This window comes from Euprymna scolopes, chromosome 35, assembly GCF_053919585.1.
Source record: "Euprymna scolopes isolate OS-2025 chromosome 35, ASM5391958v1, whole genome shotgun sequence".
In the NCBI taxonomy this organism is placed as follows: domain Eukaryota; kingdom Metazoa; phylum Mollusca; class Cephalopoda; order Sepiida; family Sepiolidae; genus Euprymna; species Euprymna scolopes.
In genome coordinates, this window is record NC_136516.1 from 15,732,192 (window position 1) to 15,758,691 (window position 26,500).

Genomic DNA, 26,500 nt, shown 5'->3' on the forward strand with positions numbered 1-26,500 from the left:
TTGGTCTACCAGGCGACAATAACCCACGGTTGAAACGTGCCTGAAGATCCCATTAGTGGTTATAGCGTGGAGCTTCATATAGACTAGTGATTCCCAACTATAGCGTCGCGGCACGCTAGTGTGCTGTGGAATGATTGCTGTTGTGCCGCGAAGTGATAATAACTAGAAGCCATTTAATTTCATTTTGCTTTAATAAAGGAATTTAAGTTCTTAATCATGATGATACAGCTCAATTCGAAATCGCTGAATTTCTGGAATCTAAACATTTTGCGTGTATTAAATAATTTTTTTTGGTTCATATTAGTGATGGGACGATTAATCGGAATATCAGGAGTTTTTCAAAGTATCAGGAATCGGTATCGAAGATGAATAATTCAAACCATTTTTGATACCAGAACGATTTCTAAATACACAGGTTGTAAGACCAAAACGTCTTTTACGTGAATAAGAATTCTGCCTACATAATTATTAATTGGTACTAGTGCACTTATTGATCCGTGCTGAAATAATCACGTTAATATTTAAAAAGCCATTCTTAAAATGGGGAAGGAAGGTTGTTTTGTACCTATTCTGTACTTTAACCTTACAATCGAATAAAAAAACATATCATAAAACTTTAATTAAACTTGGAAATACGATTTAAAAAAAATATAGCGCGGATCAGTAAGTGTACTAGCACCTTTTAATTTAGTATTTTATTAAAAAAAAATATAGAAAAATATTTTTTTGTGATAGGTGTGCCGTGAAAATTTGAAAAATGTAATATTGTGTCGCCACTGTAGAAAAAAATGTTGGGAACCACTGATATAGACGAATAAATAAAAATAAACAAAACTAAAAAAACAAAACAAAACAAAACAAACTCCTTGGGTAGAATATATCTGCTATTTGTTGAGGTAACGCGTCGAGTAACGTTTCCAATATAGTCAAGTGGATTGGAGAATGTCAGAAAAAAAAAACTTTCTCCATTTCCAGTGTTCGATGACAAGCCAACCGGAAGTCGCAAATTTAAAGGAAAAATGTAATTGCCTTCCGTATTTTAATGGCCAAAATGAAAAAAAAAAAAACAACAACAATTCCCATAATATTTAATTAGAGGCACTGAATAGAAAATATTTAGGTGCTATTTTTTTAAAAATCGTATTTCCAAGTTTAATTAAATAATAACCTTCTTATTTCAGCACGGATCAATAAGTGCACTAGTACCAATATTTTATTTTTTTGTAATAAGTGTGCTGCTAAAATTAAAAAAACAAAAAAAAAACAAAACAAACTTAATAGTGTGTCGTAATTGTAGAAAAAAGGTTGGGAACCACTGGAATCAAACAAACAATGACATAAAAGCGAAAACCAACAAAAACCATGGGTAGAAAATAACTGTTATTTGTTGAGGTAACGAGCCGAGTAACGCTTCCAATATGGTCAACTGGATAATAGAATGCCAGAAAAACAAACAAACAAAAAAAACTTTCTGGATTTCCGGTTTATGATGACAAGGCAACCGGAAGTCGTAAATTAAAAGGAAGAATGTTATTTCCTTCCGTATTTTGATGGGCGAAATTTCAAAAGGTATTCTCGTAGTATTCAATTAGAGTCAATTCTTGAATGGCGTCATTCACCTTGCAGGGTGTTTTTCACGTTTCTTTAATCGTTTATTTCGATACTCTGAAATTACCAAAATAAAAAAAAAAAGAAAACAAAAAAAAAACGATATATATATATATATATATATATATATATATATATATATATATATATATATATATATATATATATATATACTTATATATATATATTTCAAGCAGACATTATTAAATACAGAGAGACTTTGTTTTATGATTAAAAAAAAATTTTTTTTCCGATTTTCCGTATAATCTTTTTATGTCAAAATCGAAAATATCGAAAGTTCCATAGTTATCACAAGCGCTTTCGATTCAACTACACATCATCTCTGGTGGAATTCATGAAGTTGATGAGGTGAAATTGAATAGGAGAGAAAATGGAAAGTAAAAAAGTGAAAAGCAAAAAAACACAATAAATTGTATCGAGTGATGGGAGGTTCAAAGTATGCAAAAATTGGATTAAAAATCTGAGTTTTATAGTTTACGAGTCCATGGGCAATATTACCAAAGTTCGTTGTTTACGTGCTACGCCAAACATTTTAATACGTTACTGTTCTTATATATATGAAATACGTTTGTTACACATTTATAAGCCAAATTAAAATACAAATATTTAGTTAAAATTAATATTTCGATGTGATACCCCTTCCTCAGAATATGTTTTCTATTTCGTGCCATGATGTTAAAGCGAAAAGAATTTAATAGTAAAAATCCATATGTTCTTCTTCAACGGTGATATTTTTTTAAATGTCCCTGAAAGAACGCGTGGCGCACGATTCTGACTAACCAATTCTCATTTGATATTGTTGTACCATGTTATTTAGATTATAATAATTTAGTATCACAACCAGCAAGGGGAAAACTTATACTTTTTATTCAAAGAATGTAAAATAAGTTTTCTCCCTTACAATTAAAGTTTTATATCTTTACTTGAATAATTTTAAAAATATACACCACAAATAAAAATTAGAAACTGAAACGACTCTACCACAAATCAGTAAACGAAGGCTACATGCACCTAATATATATATATATATATATATATATATATATATATATATAAATATTGAAAGTTTAACGGTTTTAAAGACAAAATAAGTGTAAATTTTTTAAAAATAAATAAGTATGTTTATTTATTAAAATTAACTTTGATATTTCGATTCATATTGAATTTAATTCAGATTTAAATTTAAATTTTAATAAACATGTTCATTTATTAAAAAAAATTCTGCACAGTGCTTTAAACATTAGACGTTTTGTTTCATATATATATATATATATATATATATATATATATATATATATATATATATACTAGCAAAAGTACTCGTCGTTGACTGGGTTCAAAACAGCCTACACAAAATGGACTCTGATTTATGAAAGTATGATAGGTTATGAAAAGGAAGGGTTGTAAAGAGATAGCTTCGAATTTGGGGGTATCAAAACCAAAGCAAAATATGATGAAAGTAAAAATAAAATCGATAAATCCCATAAATTATTATACCATACCTGTTCACACTGAAACACTTATCACAGTATTCTGTGGATCTATATTAAAAAAACCTTGTTAAACTTTATGACATATTTCCATTCTATGGAGGTCAGGCGAGAACGAACACCCCATAATTTTATTATACCATATTTCTTCAAACTGAAACATAATTATCAAAGTATACTTACGCAGATAGATATGAAAAGTCTTTATTAAAGGTTGTGCCTATTTCCATTCCATGGAGGCCAGGCACGAACGCAGACCCCACAATTTTATTATACCATCACTATTTAAGTTAAAACATACTTATCAAAGTATTCTTATGTACATCTATATCAAAAACACTTGTAAACGTTTTTTTTTTTTTAAATTTTTTATTTCCATACCTTGTGGACCATGCGCGAACGCAGACCCCACAATTTTAATGAACCACCGTTCTGCCAGATCAAACATATATATATATATATATATATATATATATATATATATATATATATATATGAACATTTATTTTGGGGGGGTGTACAGAATTTAATAATGGCTAAATACAAACGAATCAACATGATGATTAAAAAAAAAAATAAAACATGAAAATAAAGGTTAGCTAACCAGGTTTCGTTCCTCGCTCAACAGAGTTAAATCGAGGAAAATATGATTTAAAAAAGTCCTGAATATGGCGGGGGGGGGGATAAAAAAAAAGCGAAAAACAAACGGGGGGAAAAATTACATAGAAACCAAATTAAGTCCTAAAAGATTTTCTTTTTGCTTGCAATGAGAAGGTCTCAAAGACTTAATAAAAATAGTCCCTAGAATTTTTAAATGAAAGGGCGAGTGCGACTTACTCAAGATCGTAAACATGTCAGCACTGAAATATGTTTATTTTTCGCTTCCTTTTTACTCCCCCCGCCATATTCGTGACTTTTTTCAAATCGTATTTTCCTCGATTTAGCTCTATTGAGCGAGGAACGAAACCTGGTTAGCTAAAGTTTATTTTCAATTTTTATTTTTTAAATCATCATGTTGATTGATCTGTATTGAGCTATATATATATATATATATATATATATATATATATATATATATATATATATATATATATATATATATATATATATATATATATATATATATTAGGTTGTCCGGAAAATAATGGCCATTTCAGGAAGTCTGTTTTGAAATTGGATTTTATCATAGGATTTTTATTATATTTCAGGTAAACATCAACATGATTATTGATTTATATGTGCTCTTTAATAATTTCTTACTTTTTTCTTTCCGAAAACGTTTTATGAGCGAATGAGCCCATAATTTGGAATATGAGAAAAGAAGACTTACGATTACTTTTCCTGCATGAGTTTAAGCTTGGTAACAATGCTTCTCAAACAACTGCAAATATAAATAGGGTATGGGGAGAAGGCATCACAAGTGATAGAACAGTACGAAGGTGGTTTAAAAAATTTCGTAGTAGTGATGAGAGCCTTAAAGATGAAGAAGGTAGAGGACGGCCATCTAATCTTGACAATGAAAATTTGAGAGCCATTGCTGAGCAAAACCCACAGCAAAGTGTCAGGGAAATGTCTCGGGAACTTGGTGTCAGCAGTTCAACAGTGTCGAACCATCTAAAGCAAATTGGCAAGGTGAAAAAGCTCGACAAATGAGTCCCACATGAGCTCAATGAAAATCAACAAGCTCGACGTTTTGAAGTGTGTTCGATGCTCTTTTTGCGAAACATTAATGATCCATTTCTTGACCGAATAGTCACCTGTGACGAAAAGTGGATCCTTTATGATAATCGGAAACGATCAGGTCAATGGCTTGATTGTGATGAACCACCCAAACATTTTCCAAAGCCAAAGTTTCACCAACAGAAGATTATGCTGACTGTTTGGTGGTGTGCAATTGGTATTATTCATTACAGCTATCTGGATGCTAATCAGAGTATCATGGCAGAGGTTTACTGCAATCAACTCGAAGAAATGCATCATCATTTACAAAAATTGAGACCTGCATTAGTGAATAGGCGTGGTCCAATCCTGCTCCACGATAATGCGCGGCCTCATGTTGCGAGAATGACACTGCAGAAACTCACAGACTTGGGATCCGAAACTTTACCACATCCTCCTTATTCTCCAGATCTTTCACCCACGGACTACCATTTTTTCAAACATTTAGCCGCTTTTTTAAGCAACAAAACTTTCAGATCTAATGCAGAGGTTGAATCTTTTTTCAAAGATTCCTTAGTATCTAAGCCAAAGAATTTTTATCAACGAAACATAAATGATCTAGCTGATAGATGGCAAAAATGCATGGCTGTTCAAGAATCATACTTTGACTAATTACAATGTCTAGTGTCACCTATTTGATTAATAAATCCTTTTTCTCTAAAATTGGCCATTATTTTCCGGACAACCTAATATGTATATGTGTGTGTGTGTGTGTGTGTGTGTGTGTGTGTGTTTATGAGAGAAATTAAATGATGCAAGATAAAATTTACAAAATTTATTGTTAAAAAACAACAATGTTTTATTTGATTCCCCATATATGTTGATGCTCTATTTTTAATGATAGTATTAAATCCCTAAGTATTCATATCTTTATATTTTTGTATTAAGGTTTGTATATTATATTTGGAATATATATATATATATATATATATATATATATATATATATATTCCAAATATAATATACAAACCTTATTTTGATTGTAAAGTTCAACTTACAGTTTTAATTTTCTTTCTCTTATATATATATATATATATATATATATATATATATATATATATATATATATATATATAAGAGAAAGAAAATTAACTTTACAATCAGAGAAAGAAAATTAACTTTACAATCAAAATTTATTGTTCGACTGAATACTCAAAAAAACAATTTACAAAGTCCTTATTCCGCGGAGTTTCAAAGAATGCTATTCTTGTTATTTTTTCGTCAGAGGACATAAAGAAATCAGCAAATTATATTTGTAGCAATGCTTGAAGTTGCTAGTTATGGCATAAAGTGAAACCGCAATTTATTGTAGTTATAAATTGCCAAAAAAAAAAAAAAAAATAATAATAATAATAATAAGCGCTGCTCTCTATTGCGTATTGAGCTTTTTAAAATCGGTTGGGAATAAATTTTCTATATATAAATACTATTATTTATATTAGTTTCAAATTCAACACTACATCCCTTTGTTTTCATTAATATATATATATATATATATATATATATATATATATAATTCCAATTACGGGATTTCCTTGGATTTTACTTGTACAAATGGAATTTCTTTTAACTTTCTTGAAGTTTTACATTTGGATTTTACCGTCACTGGATTTTTTATCTTCCACCAGACTATCCATTCACGTGTAATCACCCTTTTCTTTACCATATTCCCTCTGCTTAACTTATTTTGTTTTCAAGTAAGATCTTTGACTTACTTGTTGTTTCATCAAATACTTCTGCATGCAAAATCCGATCCCGCATTTTGCTAATTCCTACCCTCTGATGAAAAGGAGAGTATTTCTTCGAAACTCCGCGGATTAAGGACTATCCATTTATCTAGTGTTTCTTTTTCAGATTAAATATGTTTTAAACTCATTTCAAAGTGTTTTTTAACATATTTTATTAACTGTTTGCTCATATATATATATATATATATATATATATATATATATATATAGTCTAGCAACACTGAAGTATGTGATACAGCGAAACGGTTTGTTTGTGGATTATTATAAATTCTGCTTATCAGGTTAAACATATTGAAGAATATAAAAACAAACTGCCGCTATCGTATAATGTAATGCTCGTTGTGTAAACAAATGGAGTTTAAGCGTTTAGACAATGTTTAATCATTATAATTCCGCATGCTAACCCTTAGTGTTGTTGTGATTATATATATATATATATATATATATATATATATATATATATATATACATAGTAACTTCATTGATATAACTAGTTTACTGTGATAAAGCCACCCCTTTTCCCATTGCACCAAGATCAGATGAGAGAGAATCAGAGAGAATTTAGTCGATTACGGCTTTTGAAGTATTGCCATAGATGGTATTGTCGTCAACAAAAATGTCTAAGAATGATCTTGGGATGTGATTTCGGAGATCATTGATATAGACCAGGAAGAGTGTTGGTCCCAGGGACGCCAGCATTAATACTATGAACTTTTGATTTCTGCCTATCAGCCACTACTCTTGAAGCCTATCAGAAAGAAATGATTTAAAAACTGAAAAGACATTTCCAGCTATACTGTAGTTGGAGATTTTGTGGGGTAGACCTTTATGCCATACCATATCAAAGACCTTGTATATGTCATGGGCAATTGCCCTAGAAAGGAAGCCTCCCTCGAGAGATTTGCGAATGAGATATAACTGTTAGCACATCTTCTGTATATCTACCAGAACGGAAACCATATTGCATGTCAGTAAGAAGGTTATTTTTGCTGAGGGGGTTGATTATTTCTCTATTTAATACAGATTTCAGCAACTTACTCAGGACGCACAGGAGACTGATCGGTCTGTATTGAGAGGAAGATGACCGATCAACTGAATTTTTAAATACGGAACACACTGATGAGTTTTTCCAGCAATTTTGGGAAGCAATTCTCCTAAAGACAACGCTTAAACCGCTTTGTAAGTATGGGAGCTATTTCTGGTTGAAGCTTTTTGTGCGCGGTAATAGGAATGTCGTCAGGGCGAGTTGGTTTACTGGAATCGATGTTTTTGATTAGCTTGGCAACATCATGCACATATATTTGTATATCAAATTATAAATTGAAATGCTGAAAAATAATTTGTATTATTTATTAGTTCATAAAATATTCAAACAAACAATATAGCAAAAATAAATACGAGGGGCGTGCAATAAGTAATACCCCTGACCCACTTCCCATAGCAGTAGAGCAACGAAACTTGGCACAGTTATTAGTTTTTCTCTATATAGGAACCACCCAGAGTTATGCATTTCTCCCATCGTTTGATGCAGCTCTGGAGACCGTTTTTGTAGAACACCCAGGATTGGTCCTCCAACCACGACATGACTTCAGAAATAAAGGCTGCATCATCTGGGAAACGCTTTCCTTTCAAAACAACTTCATGGCTGGGAAGAGGTGAAAGTCAGAGGGTGCAAGGTCAGGAGAGTTGGGAGGATGGGGAAGGATTTTATAACCACACGCCCGTGCTTCCGATCTGGCGACATGCGAGTTGTGGACCGGAGCGTTGTCCTGCAGGAGGAGGGTACCTTTGATGATCTTGCCTCGCCTCTTGATTTTGATAGCTTCCCTTAATTTCCTAAAAGTGAAGCATAATAGGCTCCTGTAATTGTGGTACCCTTTGCCAGGAAATCTGTCATCACTACTCCGTCCTGTTTCCAGAAGACTGTGAGCATGACTTTGCTAGCGGAGGACTGCACCCTTGCTTTCTTTGGAGGTGGTGTCCAAGTGCTTCCACTGCATTGACTGGGCTTTGGTCTCTGGATTACAGGGATGGACCCAGGTTTCATCCTGTGTAATCAGTCTTTTGAAAAACTTTTACCTATCTTCCTGGCACATCTCCAAATTCATCCTCGAGCACTCAACGCGTCCTCGCTTCTGGAATGGTGTGAGCAACCTGGTAATCCATCTGACTGACAGCTTATGCATATGCAAATGGTCATGAATGATAGTTTCCACAGACACGGATTAATCTTTTTTAATTAAGTTTTGTGTTCCTCAACGTTTCGTCTTGCTTTCGAGACTTCCTCTGGTTGAATGAAATTAAGAAAACAAAACACCAGTCTTAATTTAATTCAATAAAGACGACACGTTGCTGAACACATAACTTGGTTTATTCCGTTTTTATTTCTCTATTTCGTCTGAATACCACACACACACGCGCGCGCTTTACATAAGCAATTATATGCCCGGACGGTCACAAAAGGATTGTAACGTATTATGGAAATACACAACTTGTTGCTAAATATCACTCCGATCTTTGTCTTGATTTTGTGAATATATATATATATATATATATATATATATATATATATATATATATATATATGTGTGTGTGTGTGTGTGTGTGTGTGTGTGTGTGTGCATTGTTTTAGTAAAAAATGATTTTTCCATTATGTTTCACTCTTTGTGTATACCAATCCTATTTGTTTAGAAGCTCAATGTCAGTATGTTAAATATAATACAGAGCTATATAAAAGAATAACAGTTTACATTCCGAGATCCAAAATATTTATTTTTCATGCAAACCAACTCTCCCAGAATTTCGGTACATTATTTACAGATCCGTTTCGTTATGCAGAAACAACATAAATATGTCAATATCGTCCCTTTTCGTGCATATAGTCTTCAGACTAGAAACCTTCTATTCAACGTATAACCCTAGTATATAAAATATAACCTTAACAAATTACAAAAAATAAATATTAGATAAATAAAATAATGATAATAATAATGATAGTAAGTTATTTCTTTGTAAAATTAAAAATAAAAATTTAAACAAATTTAAAATACTTTAATTCATACGTTGAATAAAACCTGTCTAACTTTACAATATGAACAAAGATGGCTGCCAGAACAAACACACGATTTTGAGTCTTCTATGAACTCCTTTTTTCTTGGAGCATTATATTCTCATTAATTTTTTATATAGGCAAAGAATTTCTAATTTTCTGAAGAGTATATGCATGAAAAGCGCCAGTATTGACATAATAATAACCGTTTTTTCTGCATAACGAAACGGATATGTAAATAGTGTACGAAATTTTAACATGCTGTTTTGCATGAAAGATAAATATTTGGATCTTGGAATGTAACCATACTGTTATATATATCGCTTTAAAAATAATACACGGAAACCCCATAGGGATCCCTTTCGCCAACAAACCCATTAGGAGTTAATCGTTGATATAACACAGACATACAAAATACGAATTAAATTATTACGAAAGAGCAAATACTCAGGGATATACGAGTAAAAAAAGGGAATGAATGGGAATTCGTGTAAAATAGTATATATATATATATATATATATATATATATATATATATATATATATATATATATATATATAATATAAAATATATTTTAGTCATCGACATCTCAGTCCTGTTTCGTTATGGAAACGAATAAAATATATCCCCAAGCAGGTCCAATGATGTCAAAAATTCATTTTGCCGGTAAAGAGACGGCCTAAGTGAAATAATCGAGACTGACTCCAAAATCTTTAAATGATTTTGAGAGTTAACCCGGTGCAAAATTCTAAAAAAAGTTAATTTTATATACATTAAAACAAATCAGATTTTCGATCAGGTGTTGGCCAATGGCATATTGCAAGGTGGAAGAACTTTCTCAGTCTAATTTCTGATGGGATATGTTAGTTAATGCGTGTCTGCAAATTTAAGGAATTTCGACCCACATAGCCAGCAGCACACTGACAATTGAATTCATAAATAACATTGCTTTGTGTGATGTAGGGCAAACTATCCTTCGTGATCAATGGGGAATGCAGATTTTATATCAAAAACCAAACCCAACAGACGAAAAAGAATTTGATACAGACTTAATAATCCGTCTCCCCAAATACTCACCATCATATTCAATCCAAGGAAATTTTGAATAAACAGGACAATTGGATGTACCCAAGACTATAAGAGAATTGCATATATATTATTTCTGTTTTACCCAATGATTGTGTTTGTCTGTATCTGTCATCATCTTATCATGCAGCTATTTTCCTTTATCTTGCTACTTCTGGTATCGTGGATGATGTTCAACTGCAGAGTTACTTATTCTAAGTCAACCGGCTATAAATTATGCTCTTTTTAATATGTTGAAAAGTCTAGTGTTGAATAAATCGCCATGTAATTTCCAAAACTCACTGTTCTTACCTTTGTATTTTTGTCTGGCTTTCTTTCTTTTTAACTTTTTCCGTTTCTTTTTCGAGCCTCTAATTTTGAGGTGAGTGTTAGGGTTTCGATTCCGAGTTTGACTTTGTTTTCGTGTGTGCGTCTTTGTGGACATCTTACTGGCAGACGTTGTTGCTGGCATTTTATTATTACAGCAAGTGTTCGTCAACTTCCGGCTGACGTGAGGCACCTTTGGTGTGTTCCCAGAAGAGAGAAATTCTTCCCGGACCCTGTTATGCTTCGCTCTCACCCGAGAATTTGCAGGCTCCATTTTGTTACCTAAAAAAAAAAAGTCAGGAGTCAATTGCTCGCGTGCGCCAACTCAATCTTCGCGGTTTGCAGTTAAAATGCAATTTAAAACTTAAACGCGAGAAACTAAAAATGCTGTTTCAAACCTACTCGTGTCTAACCAACAGAAAGTCTATTTAAAACTTAAGCGTGATCAACAAAAATGCTTTTGCAAAGATAAACGTAACAGATTAAAAATGCTATTTAAACTTAAACATGAAAGATCGAAAATTGTATTTCAAACATAAGCATGACAGATAAAAAATGCTATTTATGAATTAAGCATGACAGATAAAAAATTTTTTTCAGACTTAAGCATGACAGATAAAAATGCTATTTCAAACTTAAGCATGACAGATCAAAAATGCTATTTCAAACTTAAACATTATAGATAAAAAATGCTATTTCAAACTTATGCATGATAGATCAAAAATGCTATTTCAAACTTATGCATTACAAATCAAAAATGCTATTTCAAACTTATGCATGATAGATCAAAAATGCTATTTCAAACTTATGCATTACAAATCAAAAATGCTATTTCAAACATGCATGATAGATCAAAAATGCTATTTCAAACTTATGCATGACAGATCAATATATATACGTGTTACCGTGATATAGGCTGACATATTCGGTGGGTTTCTGAGAGTATTTTGTATAGTTTTTTAGTTTTAACTCACTTTCTCAAACTTAGCGTAATCAACAGTGTCCGCCACCATTTATATCTTTCAAATACACCGATAAACACTGTTTTTCGAGCCGACTAAACGTTACATTAAATAAAAAGTGTTTGTATTACTAAACACAGATATAAAAACGTTATAAAAAAATAAATATATAACAAATAAATGTAATCAAAGGCAAGATAAGTTAATTTTCTACCTAACCGGATAAGCTTTTAGTGTTTTTATGTAATGTAAAATGTTTAATCGGTTTAAAAACATGCAGTGTATATCGGTATAGTTGAAAAATACAAATGGCGGCAGACTGTATCGAACACGTTAAGTTTGGGAAAATTTTGGGAAAATGAGTTAAAACTAAAAAAAAATATGCAAAATACTGTTAGGAACTCACTCAATATATGTTACCGTGACATAGGCTGACATATATTCGGTGGGTTTAAACTTTTGCTCGATACGGGTGACGACTTTTAAGAGTCCCTTTTAGTGATTACCTGGTTTGAGGATATTTGTACAACAAAACGGCAAATCTGCTCCCCCAAAATCCGGCATTATTTTATTTTAAGGCCCGTCTCACGTTCGTAACAAAATATTTTTTGTAGATTTCGGTGTGCTAAAAACGAATCTTTAAACCGTTTCGGTCGCAAAAAAAAAAAAAGTTTTCCTGATATGAAGAAATGACTTTTTCGAAAAGTGGGTGATCACTTTTCGATGTAAATTTAAGTTAGAATCAGCACCCACTTTCTGGCCACCTAAGAGAGGGGCATTTTTCTGTGTGTTTATTGGCTAAAAAGTTTTTTGTTTGATTTCTTTTGCATGGTAATAACCATTGAACTCTGGGACTATTTTCTATTTCACAGCCCTAGCCTTCGTTTACGCTACGTACGAGCATAAACGAAATATTAAATGTTAAATATGCATTCGCGTACCAAACTGCCTTGTTGAAAAACCTTTTAGCCAATAAACACGAAAAAATAATGCGCCCTCTCTCAGGTGTCCAGAAAGTGGGTGCTCATTTTAAGTTCAATTTACATGAAAAAGTGATCACCAACTTTTCGAAAAAGTAATTTCTTCAGATCATGAAAACTATTTTTTGCGACAGAAACGGTTTGCAGATTCCGTTTTAGCACACCGAAATCTACAAAAGAATAAAATATTTTGTTGTATACGAACGTGAGACGGGCCCTAATGTAAAATTTTATAAAAAAATCCGGAGGAAAAAGTTTGCAATAAAAATAGCAAATGAATTCGATAGAAAAAAAATGGATGTTTTTTCTTCTTTTTTTTCAATAACATTAGAAATTACGAATTAGACAAATTTATTTTAGGTAGATTTGGCGCTGAAAACTTTAAGCAAAACAATGTCCACATTACATTTAAACTTCTGCAGGTTAGTACAGTTAGGAAAGTAAGAACGGTATAACTGGACGTATACTAAATATACTTACACCCTTACACAATAGAAGCATATAGGTTGTCATTGATGGACGTACATCCAAGCAGCATAACATTAATGCGGGAGTGCCTCAGAGGTCGATTCTTGGACCACTATTATTCCTGATATTCATAAATGACCTCACTGATAATATTGTGTCCGTGTAATGGGGCCGTAAATGGATGGTAACATTTAATGCTAATAAAACTAAGCTGCTCTCCTTTAACAATTACAAGGTTTGAACAGGCGGCATATGAAAGGGGCAAACCCTCAGTTTGTTCAGGTATGCTGAAAACGAATATCGCAAGGAAAATTAGCACAGACTGACTATAGATTCACCATCAAAGTATTGAAATATTTTTATTTTATTTTATAAAGGAATCACTACTTATCAAGCCCCAGAGGCAACTCGAGGATAATGGTTAAAGTGTGTACAGTAGTCAATGGGACAATATCATAGTAATCGTTAGAAGTGTAAATTTGGTAAATTGGATTACTTAAGAGGAACGGCTCATCAAGAACTTGTTTACATTGGACTTGAAGACGACGAAATAAAAATATAAAGTTGAAAGAACTAGCGAAAAATATGATTTTAACGATGCCTTTAAAATCGTAAACTGCCTGTTCACATTTTTTTACATTTTTCGAAGATAATAAAAAGTGTAAAAAAAAGCAAACCTTTAGAATCTTAAAAAGATCTCCCGGGAGCATTTTTGCAACATGAAAACTATACAAACGAAAATAAAGAGAGGAGGCAACCCTACTCAAAAATATGGTTTATTACATCGCCTAAAAAAAAAGAAGAATCAGGGGCTCCAATAATACGATAATTTGGTGGGGAAGTAATTTATGGAAGTAAATGGTGAAAAAAACTAAACAGTTAAAACGTAATGTTTGATGAGTGAAAAGCCTTATGATAAACAAATGAATGTAAAAATAAAAAATTAAGAAGATAAACAAATCAATTTAAATTTAAAAAATAGGGAATGTTTTTTTTTTGTACTTATCGATTAAACAGATGATGAAATCTTGTAATTCGAAAGTCGTCAACACGCGGTGCATTACTTTAAAGGCTCATTTCTACCGGAAATAAAATGGCAGACAGTCTCGCATTTATAAAAATATTTTATTTAATATTTTTTATAATTTACAATGTTAATTTATTTTAATAACATATAAACATTCCTCGACTCTACAGATAGACTGTCTGAAAATTTTAATTAAATTGGTAATGTAGAAATATGGTTTTATCGATTTTGAACAAACCAGATGCTTCATTTATATATTATATATATATATAATATATTTGTAGTCATCGACATACAGTCCTGTTTCGTTGTATCACAAGGATTGAACATAGAACCGTCGTGTTGACAGTCGGCAGTTCTCCCACTCGACCATGGAATCGACGCCCGTAAATAACTCGTCGGAATGTCTATTTAAATAGACACCCGCCACCACTTTTATAGTGCTCAAATCGACTGTTCGTAAACAAACAAACAACGAGCTTCGCATTTTCAGCCAATTAAGTAGCGGGTGAGATTATTTACGACAGTGCTCTACCCAAAGAGGGGGGGGGCTTAAAATATATTTGTAGTCATCGACATACAGTCCTGTTTCGCTGTATCATAACTCATCAGTGCCGCTAGACTAGCATCTCTCCCAAGCCAAGAGGGTAGAAATGCCGACTATCAACTTCATGGTTGCAGGTTTAAACTCTGGTTCAGGACGGGTGTTCGTTTAGCCGCAGTTGATAGTCGGCATTTCTACCCTCTTGCCATGGGATCGCATCCACCCCGCGAATTACTTCCTTAAAATTCTATATATTCAAACATTTGACCGCCGCTTTTTACAGTGTTCGATTTGTTTGTTTATTTACAAAAAAAAAAAAAAGAATGTTTGCGTTACGCCAAGCAAACAGCGTCTGAAATCGCTTACGACAGTGGTCTATCCAAGGAAGGGGGGCCTTATATATATATATATATATATATATATATATATATATATATATATATAATTACATACGGGAACATGTTTTGTTGCCATACAGCTCATCAGCGTGGCTGAGCTAGGTGAAATTCTAAACCACGCTATCATATATATAGTTGTTTCCTAGAAAAAAAATGGAAACTAACAAAGAAACAACCAGAAAACAGGCTAAGAGAAATATAGTATAAGATATACGTTGTAGAAATTTTTTATGCGTGTGTGTGCGTGCGTGTGCGCATGTGTGTGTGCGTGCATGTGTACGTGTGTGTATGTACGTGTGTGTATGTACGTGTGTGTGTGCGTGCGTGTGTGTGTTCGTGTGTGTGTGTGTGTGTTCGTGTGTGTGTGTGTGTGTGTGTGTGTGTGTGTGTGTGTGTGTGTGGTTATTTATTCCCAAAAGCGACTTGGCCAATTGTTCTTTTATTAATAGATTTCTTTGTTTGAGCGCACATGAAACACTTGACACCGGATCATGAATCATCGGCTGATTACCCAATTTCATCGGCCGCCGATGTCACATACATCAGGGTGGATCTAAGAACCAACCAGTTTTTGAAAGTCACATTAAAAGCAAAAAAAAAAAAAAAAAAATGGAAGAAAAAAATGATGATGGGGGAGCTTCCGGCGGCAGCTGATCTGTATTGGTTTACAAATTTATCTTTTCTTTGGTGTGCATATGTGAACGTGCTCGTCAGATAGTTTTTGAATTGGATCAAGTGATTGTTTTACACACACACACACACACACACACACACACACACACACACACACACACACACACACACACACACACACACACACACACACACGCACACACACACGCACACACACACACACATGATTTTTTTTTCTTTTTGTGTATTGATATTCACAGTAAAAACCCTTTTTTGCTATTTATTAAAAACTAGCCTTGGTGTTTAAAAGTAGTAGTATGCAGGGAGGCTGAATCCCGTACCGCAAAGAAGGAAAAGAACATGAAAAAAAGTGACGAAGGTTTAAATTAAGGCTAGTGAATCGAAAAGAAGGGACGACTTTCGAAAATATCGGCGAAAAAAAGCGATTCCTCCTTTACTTGTAGAAAAGTGTCCAGTTGAGGGTGAAGAAATTAATATTTTTAGCCAATTTTTTAATATTTGTCGTCCGAAGGGACAAACTTCAAAATGATACATATCTTGTGAAAATCCGCCGCCTCTGTCGAAAGTTTAAGGCAGCCGTACAAACATACATACATACATACATACATTTAAACAGACAAGTGAGATTCATAATATAGAAGAAGAAAATACAACTTTATTATATATGCGCGTGGAATTGCATTCATCTGCCAAAGATCTAGTTAATTTGTATATTCTTTTAAACATCAATTTTAATTAATTATTTAATTTATAATCTAATTCATTTCCAATTAGTTTTTTTTGTTTTCTTATTAGATAATCATCTTTAGTTAACTATTACGTGTAATTATATTCATGCAGATATTCTACATGATTTATACTTGCGTAGTATCTGCGTAAAACCTTATAATAAACACAAAGCTCTTTCTGTATATATTTATATAAGCGTATATATATATATTTGTTTAAAATATTTTGCGTACCAAACTCCTCTGTCAGTTTTTGGTCTACATGCACGAAACTTAATATATAGGGTATTCGAACCCGTGCAAAACTTTATATTTGGGTTTTAGCCAGGGAAAATCGGTGCAAAAGTGTGAAAATTAAAAAAAAATGGAATTTGCCAGATAAAGGTTGAAGGTTGAACGACAACATTACGAATATGCATGCGTAACGTAACAGCTATTGGTTCATGTTTTAAGTTTTAGCCTTGCAGCAAACATGTCTTCATAGCTCATGCATTAACGTTAAAGGAAAAAAGTAAATCGTAAGCTAAACGATTCTCGAGTCATTTTTTAAAACTTTCTAAATCATTATTATATGTTGGGTCCAATTTAATATAATAATAAATACAGAAACTGTATTAATCAAGATATTATATTTAGGCGTATTTTACGACCGGGCAATGTCGGGTAGGCTGCTAGTATATATATATATATATATATATATATATATATATATATATATATATATATATATATATATATACCACCATGATCCCCAGACTTGACTAGCCCCGACTTTTTCTTGTGGCAATATCTTAAAGAAAAGGTTCATGTGAACAAACCCCAAACCTTGCAAGAATTGAAGGAAAACACCAGGAACGAAATAAGGGAGTTAAATAGCAATCCAGAGATTCTGCAATCTGTCATGAATAATGTTTTGGAAAGAGCACAAATATGCGAAGCTTAAAATGGGCAACGTTTAAAAGACATTATTTTTCATAAATAAAAACTTTGTAAATTTTGCATTGCTTTAAAAATATTTACCCAATGTCTTAGTCAGATTGTGTTTAAATTACTAAAGACACCATCAGAAAAGAAGAATCTATTTCAGTTCAAAACCCTTTAGTGACTTTTTGGACAAACTGTATAATCAGTCAAAAAATAATAAAATCTAACATACATTGATTTAATTTAAATTACACTTGAATTATAACGACTATATCCATTCCAAATTAAGAACAGAAAATAATCACAACTTTTTAAAATGTCTAATAGCTACCTTACTCACTTACTCTATGACACAACGCTATACACACTTCAAATGCTAAGGGTTTTTTTCCTATTAAAATAGAACAAAGACATCCTTTTCATATTACAGACACAACAAGCATATTTTCAAATAGTGTACTGGTATTTATTTTTTTTCAAATCACTCATCTCGCGGAAGTCTTGAAATATAGACAAAACATTGATTTACATATTTGTTTCTTTCCCCTTATATATACATGTATATATATATATATATATATATATATATATGTATAACAGTGAAAGTGTCTGTCTGTTTATGTGTGTCTGTCTGTGTATATTTCCCTACACAATGACTCTGTCAATTTTCAGTCTACAGACTCGAAATTTGATATACAGGGTATTGAGATTTGGAAAAATCTTTGTAATCCGTTTTCAGCCAGAAATTTGGCTGTTGAAGGGTCAAAGTGCAACGATTTGACCTTTGAGAACTCTACCAAACTTCTCTGCCAATTTTGGGTTTAAAAACTTGAAATTTTAGATATAAGTTCCTTGGACATAGATCTAACTGAATAACTTGATTTGAGCTCAAAACAATTAATGTAAAGGTGTCATAATAGGGGTCAAAGTTAAAAAAAAAAATTTACCGCTGCGGTCTCTACCAAATTACTCAGACAATTTCTGGTCTAAACATTTTTTCGTCGAAACTCATCCCCTCTTTTCGATTGTCAAGCCTTAATTTAAACCTACGTCACTTCCGGCTTGGCGGCGGTCGTAACAGCAAAGACGTCACGTTTTTCCCCCATTCTTTTCCTCCTTCGCGGGGTCCTGGATATGACCTAAAACTATATCCGATGGTGAGGCCCCACCTTGCGGGCCTTAGGGAGTGTGGAGCCACCCTTTAATTGCCATTGCTCCCAGGTCCACTCTGACCCGGAGTGGTAGTACCTGTTAGGGTCCCAACTATGGGTTAAATAGAATCCGACTTAAAAAAAAAACAAATATACTCCATTAAAAATCGTTCCTCAAAATAACTAGATTCGGCATTAAATAACCTGAAAAAGGTTGATATGCCGTAAAACAAAAACAGCCAACATCCTCCTTCACGGTGCGGGTTCGAGCCTGCCTTCCTATTACCACTTCTTTTTTTTTGTTTTTTGCTCAACATACACCTCCAAACACTCGTGCAACGCCGGGCTTAAATGCTAGTATATATATACAAAGAATGTTCGAAAAGTAATGCTTTCTATTTTTTTTTATTCTCCAAATCAATCAGACGAGATTGAACTTGTTATGATGAGTGAACTTGTGCATTTATGACCTGAAAGTTTTATTTCTTTGTTGCAGATATTGACGGCGTGAAATTCTAAGAAAGCAACTTCTGTCATGAACGTGCGCCAGCAGCGGTGATGCGTCATTGAATTCCTGGCAAAAGTGGATTAAGAATGCTGGTGACTATGTAAAAAAAATAAATTCTGGAACACAAAAGGCTGCTCGTTTCTATCGCACCACTCGCAACTTCGTAGCTCTTCAGCTTTTTGAGTTAAAAAATATAAGGCTTTACTTTTGGAACCACCCTCGTACACACACACACACACACACACACACACACACACACACACACACACACACACACATATATATTTATATATATATATATATATATATATATATATATATATATACTGCTGATTAAAAATTTAAGACCACTCCAAAATCTTGAAAAAGAAACCCCTTTTTTAAGGATAGATTTTAAAGTCATCCAACTTAAGGTTACTAATGCTACAATCTAAAAAGTTATGGAAACAAAAAGGTCCATTCCAAAGATTTTATTTAAAAATTTGCATTTTTATTAAATTAGGCTTTTTACACATGACCAAGAGTATAAATTGTTAGATTTATGGTAATTTTAATGTTTTTAGTTCAGTTAGAGATTAGCAATCACTGTGTAAAGGTGTTACCATGCCTAAAGCAAGAAAACTAACCGAAGTTGAACGCTCTCGAATTCTAGGATTCCATAAACAAGGTTTGTCACAGCGAGCGATAGCAACTAAGATAAATCGCAGTAAAACTGTTATTTGCAATTTTCTAAAGAACACTGAGAATTATGGAAAAGCAAAATTCTTTGGTAGCCCCCCTCCCAAATTTCTCCGGCATGGAGTGAGAAAATCAGACGGGCTGTTATTAATGACAGTCCTGTTTTCTGATGAGAAAAAAATCAATTTAGATGGTCCTGATGGCTTCCAGCGATATTAACACGAGAAAAACATGCCCCTTGAAATTTTTCCACACGTCATAGTGGTAGAAGGTCCGTAATGGTATGGGGTGCCTGTTTTTACAGAGGGACGATGGAGCTCCAGGTAGTGCAGAGTCGTCAGACAGCAGCTGGTTATGTTAGCATGCTACAAAAAGCATCTTTGATGATGGAGGGTCATCGTTTGCGTGGGGATGGATGGTTATTCCAAAAGGATAATGCTGCAATTCACACTGCAAGACAGACCTTGAGATTTCTACAAGAAAATGGAGTCCATCTCTTGGGACATCCTGCATTCTTACCGGACTTGAACCCACTTGAAAATGTTTGGGGATGGATGACAAGAGAGGTTTATCGAAATGGCAAACAATATTTAATAAAAAAGGAACTTCATGAAGCCATTTTCAGAAACTGGATCAGGATCCCCCGCACCTTAATGGAAACCCTTATTTCTAGCATGCTCCAAAGAATTTTCGAAGTCATCAAAAGCAGTGGAGGTAGAAATTATTATTAAGTTTGATTGTTGAATGTTTCTATACACTTTTCATACACTTTTTTGTACAATTTAATAGAATTTTTGAACTTGGTCTTATAATTTTGATCATGTTTAAAAAGCCTAATTTAATAAAAATGTAAATTTTAAAAATAAATCTTTGGAATGTAGCTTTTTGTTTCCATAACCTTTTAGATTGTAGTATTGGTAACCTTAAGTCGGAATAGTTTAAAATTTATCCTTAAAAAAAGGTTGTTTTTGAAAGATTTTGAAATGGTTTCAAATTTTGGATCAGCAGTATATATAAACTTTCATATATAGATAAAGTATGCATACAGATCTCTCTCTCTCTCACTCTCTCTCTCTCTCTCTCTCTCTCTCTCTATATATATATATATGTATGTATATATATATATATATATATATATATATATATATATATATATATGAAAGGCTATATGTCTGTCTGTCTTTCTCCATATTTTCAAACTCTATCTCCTCCGAAACTAAAAGTTACAGAGCGGCGCCAGGGTCCTGAAATGATTGGATCTTTTTTACAGACCGTTCTTTTATGGGTCTTAAGCCGACTAAAATAGTTTTTAAAGGTTCAAAAATAGGCCAAATTGAAAAAAGAAATCGTTATACATTTTGCACATTCATAGTAGTTTATTTTTAATTTTTAATTTTTAATCAGTTCATATGCGTGTCACATTGGTAAAGTGGTTACGTTACCAACTTTGAATGCTACAGTTTCGGTTTTGATTTTAGCTGATGACACCCTGATACTTTTTTTACTTTTGAAATTACTTTTGAAATCACGACTATAATAATATATACGAAATCTGAACAAATTAAACTTTCATATTTAAGCGTATTTTACGCTCGGGCAAAGCAGCCCCCCCCCGCTAGTATATACATACATACATATATATATATATATATATATATATATATATATACATACATATATATATATATGTACGTATATATATATATATATATATATATATATATAACACTTCAGCAAATCTCCACACTAACGTAATGTACTTGCAATAACCCTTATCCCTGAGTGGCTTCCGGGCCTTGATAAATGGTGATCACTGTGTAAAAAAAATATAAGTATATATATATATTGTAAGAGTGTATGAAGATATGTTTATGGCAATTCAGCTACACAGAGACGTTCATATTTCACTACCGCCCTTATAATTTGTTATATACGCACGAACACACACACACACACACACACACACACACACACACACACACACACACACACACACACACACACACACACACACACATAAGTGAACCTTCTAACTGGATTTACTAGCGTTATGATCAGGTTTGGGTGTTATGTCTGTTATCAAGTTGTTTTATATATATATATATATATATATATATATATATATATATATATATATATATATATAAAACTAGATTGTTATCTGCGCATCTTCTGGGAGTTATGTAAGTAAAATACAATTGTCTCTTTCTACCGTATACATGACCCCCCTCACACCTAGAAAAAATGACGTGTCTTTTTTTTCATGACAGGGCGTTTGTAAAAATAACAGATGTTGGGCGAGACAGTAAATCGGGAAACAGGATGTTGAACTTTGAAACATTTGTCGGGAAAATTACTTCACGTTGAAGAATTAGGGAAAGAGGAATAGAGAGAGAGAGAGAGAGAGAAAGAAAGAAAGAGAGAGGTGGAAGGAAGTTCATTGTGATAGAACTCCGTGTCTTGGGAATAAGGGCCGTAAATCTTTCTTGACGAGATGGAAACAGCACACCCGTCACTAAAGAAATCTCGCAGAATCACGCTATCCACAGATATTATAAAAAAAAACTCAATGATAACGAGAATTTAATTTTGTTTTCGTATTGCACTTTTCGCGTTTTGACTTTTAACGCTTTTAATTCCGTCGACTGAAAAGCTTTATTTTAAAAATGGTGACCCCGACGTGAACATGCAATCTTCGATGATATATTACTTTTGCTATACTGGTACGTTGCATATACGGCACAATCATGTTGATACACCGGTTCTCGCCAGCCCACCGAAGTTAAGCAACGATGAGCCTGGCCAGTACCAGATGGGTGACCATTTGGAAAGGCTAAGCGTTGTATGTACCGCACCGAATTAAAAAAAATTTCAGGTTGCTATCTGGAGCCACGTTTAATTCACTGGGGAAGATGCACCCCTGAATAAACTCGCTTTGCGGGTAGGTTATAACGTGATACTTCACATAATGGTGTACCAGTAACCTCCCTTAACAAGCAACTTCCTGAACCTGCATGTCAAACACGTTTGCTGCAGAGAATGGTAACATTTAAAGTGTATATAGCATGAATCACCTAAAACACTTTGTAGCTGAGGCTAGCTCAATCCTAATGAGCCAAATATATACTTGTGTCCAATCAACGATGTTGTACACTACGATCCCTCGATCGCTCACATTTATAAAATGCGGTTTGTCCATCGGAACGACGAAGACAATCTAGTTATCTGCAACGTGGCAAAAACTAACAAACAAAAATAAATAAATCCAAAAGCATTTATTAGTGTTGATCTCCCGTCTCTTGCTGCCACATGTCCATCTAGCCAGGTTGGATTCGCCCTCCTCCAATCGCATGCCGACCACGGCTGGCCCATTCTAATTTTCAACTTTACACGTCCATTTTATTTGACATGCACTTTGCTTCTTCAAACTATGTGGTGCATTTTCTCCTATTTTTCCTTTTTCTTCTGGCGCATACTTCCTAATTTGCATACGCGCTTTTTTTGACTACTGCTGCTGCTAATCTGGTTGCAAGCCAGCCAGGCAGCCTTCCCCGCTGCTGATATTTTCACACGCGCTTATACGCACTCTCTTACTGGGAGTTTGTTTTAAAGTAAAGCATATATATATATATATATATATATATATATATATTACAGAGAGAGAGAAAGAGAGAGAGAAAGAGAGAGAGAGAGAGAGAGAGAGAGAAATAAAAAGGAACAGACCATATTATGTGTTCATCAACGTTTCGTCTTTATTTCGATACTTGAAATAAAAACGAAATAAAGATGAAACGTTGATGAACACATAATACGGTTTGTTCTTTTTATTTCTCTATTTTTTCGGAATACTATTTCCATTATTTTCATCATATATATATATATATATTGTGAGAGATTATGAAAATATGTTTATGGCAATTCAGCTAAACAGAGACGTTCATATTTCACTACCGCCGTTATAATTTGTTATATACGCACAAAGACAAACAAGCATTTTCAGATACACGACCCTTCCATATCGAACTTCAGAAATGAATGGAAACAAAAACTATTACAACAGAAATGAATGGAAACAAAAACTATTAAAACAGAAAGGAATGGAAACAAAAACTATTACAACAGATATGAATGGAAACAAAAACTATTACAACAGAAATGAATGGAAACAAAAACTATTACAACAGAAATGAATGGAAACAAAAACTATTACAACAGAAATGAATGGAAACAAAAACAATTAAAACAGAAATGAATGGAAACAAAAACTATTACAACAGAAATGAATGGAAACAAAAACTATTAAAACAGAAATGAATGGAAACAAAAACTATTAAAACAGAAATGAATGGAAACAAAAACTATTACAACAGAAATGAATGGAAACAAAAACTATTACAACAGAAATGAATGGAAACAAAAACTATTACAACAGAAATGAATGGAAACAAAAACTATTACAACAGAAATGAATGGAAACAAAAACTATTACAACAGAAATGAATGGAAACAAAAACTATTACAACAGAAATGAATGGAAACAAAAACTATTACAACAGAAACGAATGGAAACAAAAACTATTACAACAGAAATGAATGGAAACAAAAACTATAACAACAGAAATGAATGGAAACAAAAACTATTAAAACAGAAATGAATGGAAACAAAAACTATTACAACAGAAATGAATGGAAACAAAAACTATTACAACAGAAATGAATGGAAACAAAAACTATTACAACAGAAATGAATGGAAACAAAAACTATTACAACAGAAATGAATGGAAACAAAAACTATTAAAACAGAAATGAATGGAAACAAAAACTATTACAACAGAAATGAATGGAAACAAAAACTATTAAAAGAGAAATGAATGGAAACAAAAACTATTACAACAGAAATGAATGGAAACAAAAACTATTACAACAGAAACGAATGGAAACAAAAACTATTACAACAGAAATGAATGGAAACAAAAACTATTACAACAGAAACGAATGGAAACAAAAACTATTACAACAGAAATCAATGGAAACAAAAACTATTACAACAGAAATGAATGGAAACAAAAACTATTACAACAGAAAGGAATGGAAACAAAAACTATTACAACAGAAATGAATGGAAAAAAACTATTACAACTGAAATGAATGGAAACAAAAACTATTACAACAGAAATGAATGGAAACAAAAACTATTACAACAGAAATGAATGGAAACAAAAACTATTACAACAGAAATGAATGGAAACAAAAACTATTACAACAGAAATGAATGGAAACAAAAACTATTACAACAGAAACGAATGGAAACAAAAACTATTACAACAGAAATGAATGGAAACAAAACCTATTACAACAGAAATTAATGGAAACAAAAACTATTAAAACAGAAATGAATGGAAACAAAAACTATTACAACAGAAATGAATGGAAACAAAAACTATTACAACAGAAATGAATGGGAACAAAAACTATTACAACAGAAATGAATGGAAACAAAAACTATTACAACAGAAATGAATGGAAAGAAAAACTATTAAAACAGAAATGAATGGAAACAAAAACTATTACAACAGAAATGAATGGAAACAAAATCTATTACAAAAGAAATGAATGGAAACAAAAACTATTACAACAGAAACGAATGGAAACAAAAACTATTACAACAGAAATGAATGGAAAAAAACTATTACAACAGAAATGAATTGAAACAAAAACTATTAAAACAGAAATGAATGGAAACAAAAACTATTACAACAGAAATGAATGGAAACAAAAACTATTACAACAGAAATGAATGGGAACAAAAACTATTACAACAGAAATGAATGGAAACAAAAACTATTAAAACAGAAATGAATGGAAACAAAAACTATTACAACAGAAATGAATGGAAACAAAAACTTTTACAACAGAAATGAATGGAAACAAAAACTATTACAACAGAAATAAATGGAAACAAAAACTATTACAACAGAAATGAATGGAAACAAAAACTATTACAACAGAAATGAATGGAAACAAAAACTATTACAACAGAAACGAATGGAAACAAAAACTATTACAACAGAAAGGAATGGAAACAAAAACTATGACAACAGAAACGAATGGAAACAAAAACTATTACAACAGAAATGAATGGAAACAAAAACTATTACAACAGAAAGGAATGGAAACAAAAACTATTACAACAGAAATGAATGGAAACAAAAACTATTACAACAGAAATGAATGGGAACAAAACTATTACAACAGAAATGAATGGAAACAAAAACTATTACAACAGAAATTAATGGAAACAAAAACTATTAAAACAGAAATGAATGGAAACAAAAACTATTACAACAGAAATGAATGGGAACAAAAACTATTACAACAGAAATGAATGGAAACAAAAACTATTACAACAGAAATGAATGGAAACAAAAACTATTAAAACAGAAATGAAT

The 26,500-nt window shown here is 32.5% G+C and overlaps 1 protein-coding gene across 5 annotated transcripts in view; it reads right to left on the bottom strand.

Moving 5' to 3' along the window:
* Positions 1-1,211: 1,211 nt before the first annotated feature.
* Positions 1,212-26,500, bottom strand: part of LOC145259710 (uncharacterized) — a 138,908-nt gene continuing 113,619 nt past the window's right edge. For 3 of the 5 annotated variants that reach the window (XM_080117389.1, XM_080117387.1, XM_080117388.1), the window contains exons 4-5: positions 11,014-11,310; positions 1,212-1,665 (exon numbers count right to left, since the gene is read on the bottom strand). In XM_080117389.1, the coding sequence (XP_079973515.1) occupies positions 1,616-1,665; positions 11,014-11,310 (347 nt within the window). In that variant the 3' untranslated portion in view covers positions 1,212-1,615. Of the gene's footprint in view, positions 1,666-4,449; positions 4,501-11,013; positions 11,311-26,500 lie in introns of all 5 variants that reach the window. The other 2 variants (XM_080117390.1, XM_080117392.1) reach the window with 1 other exon arrangement.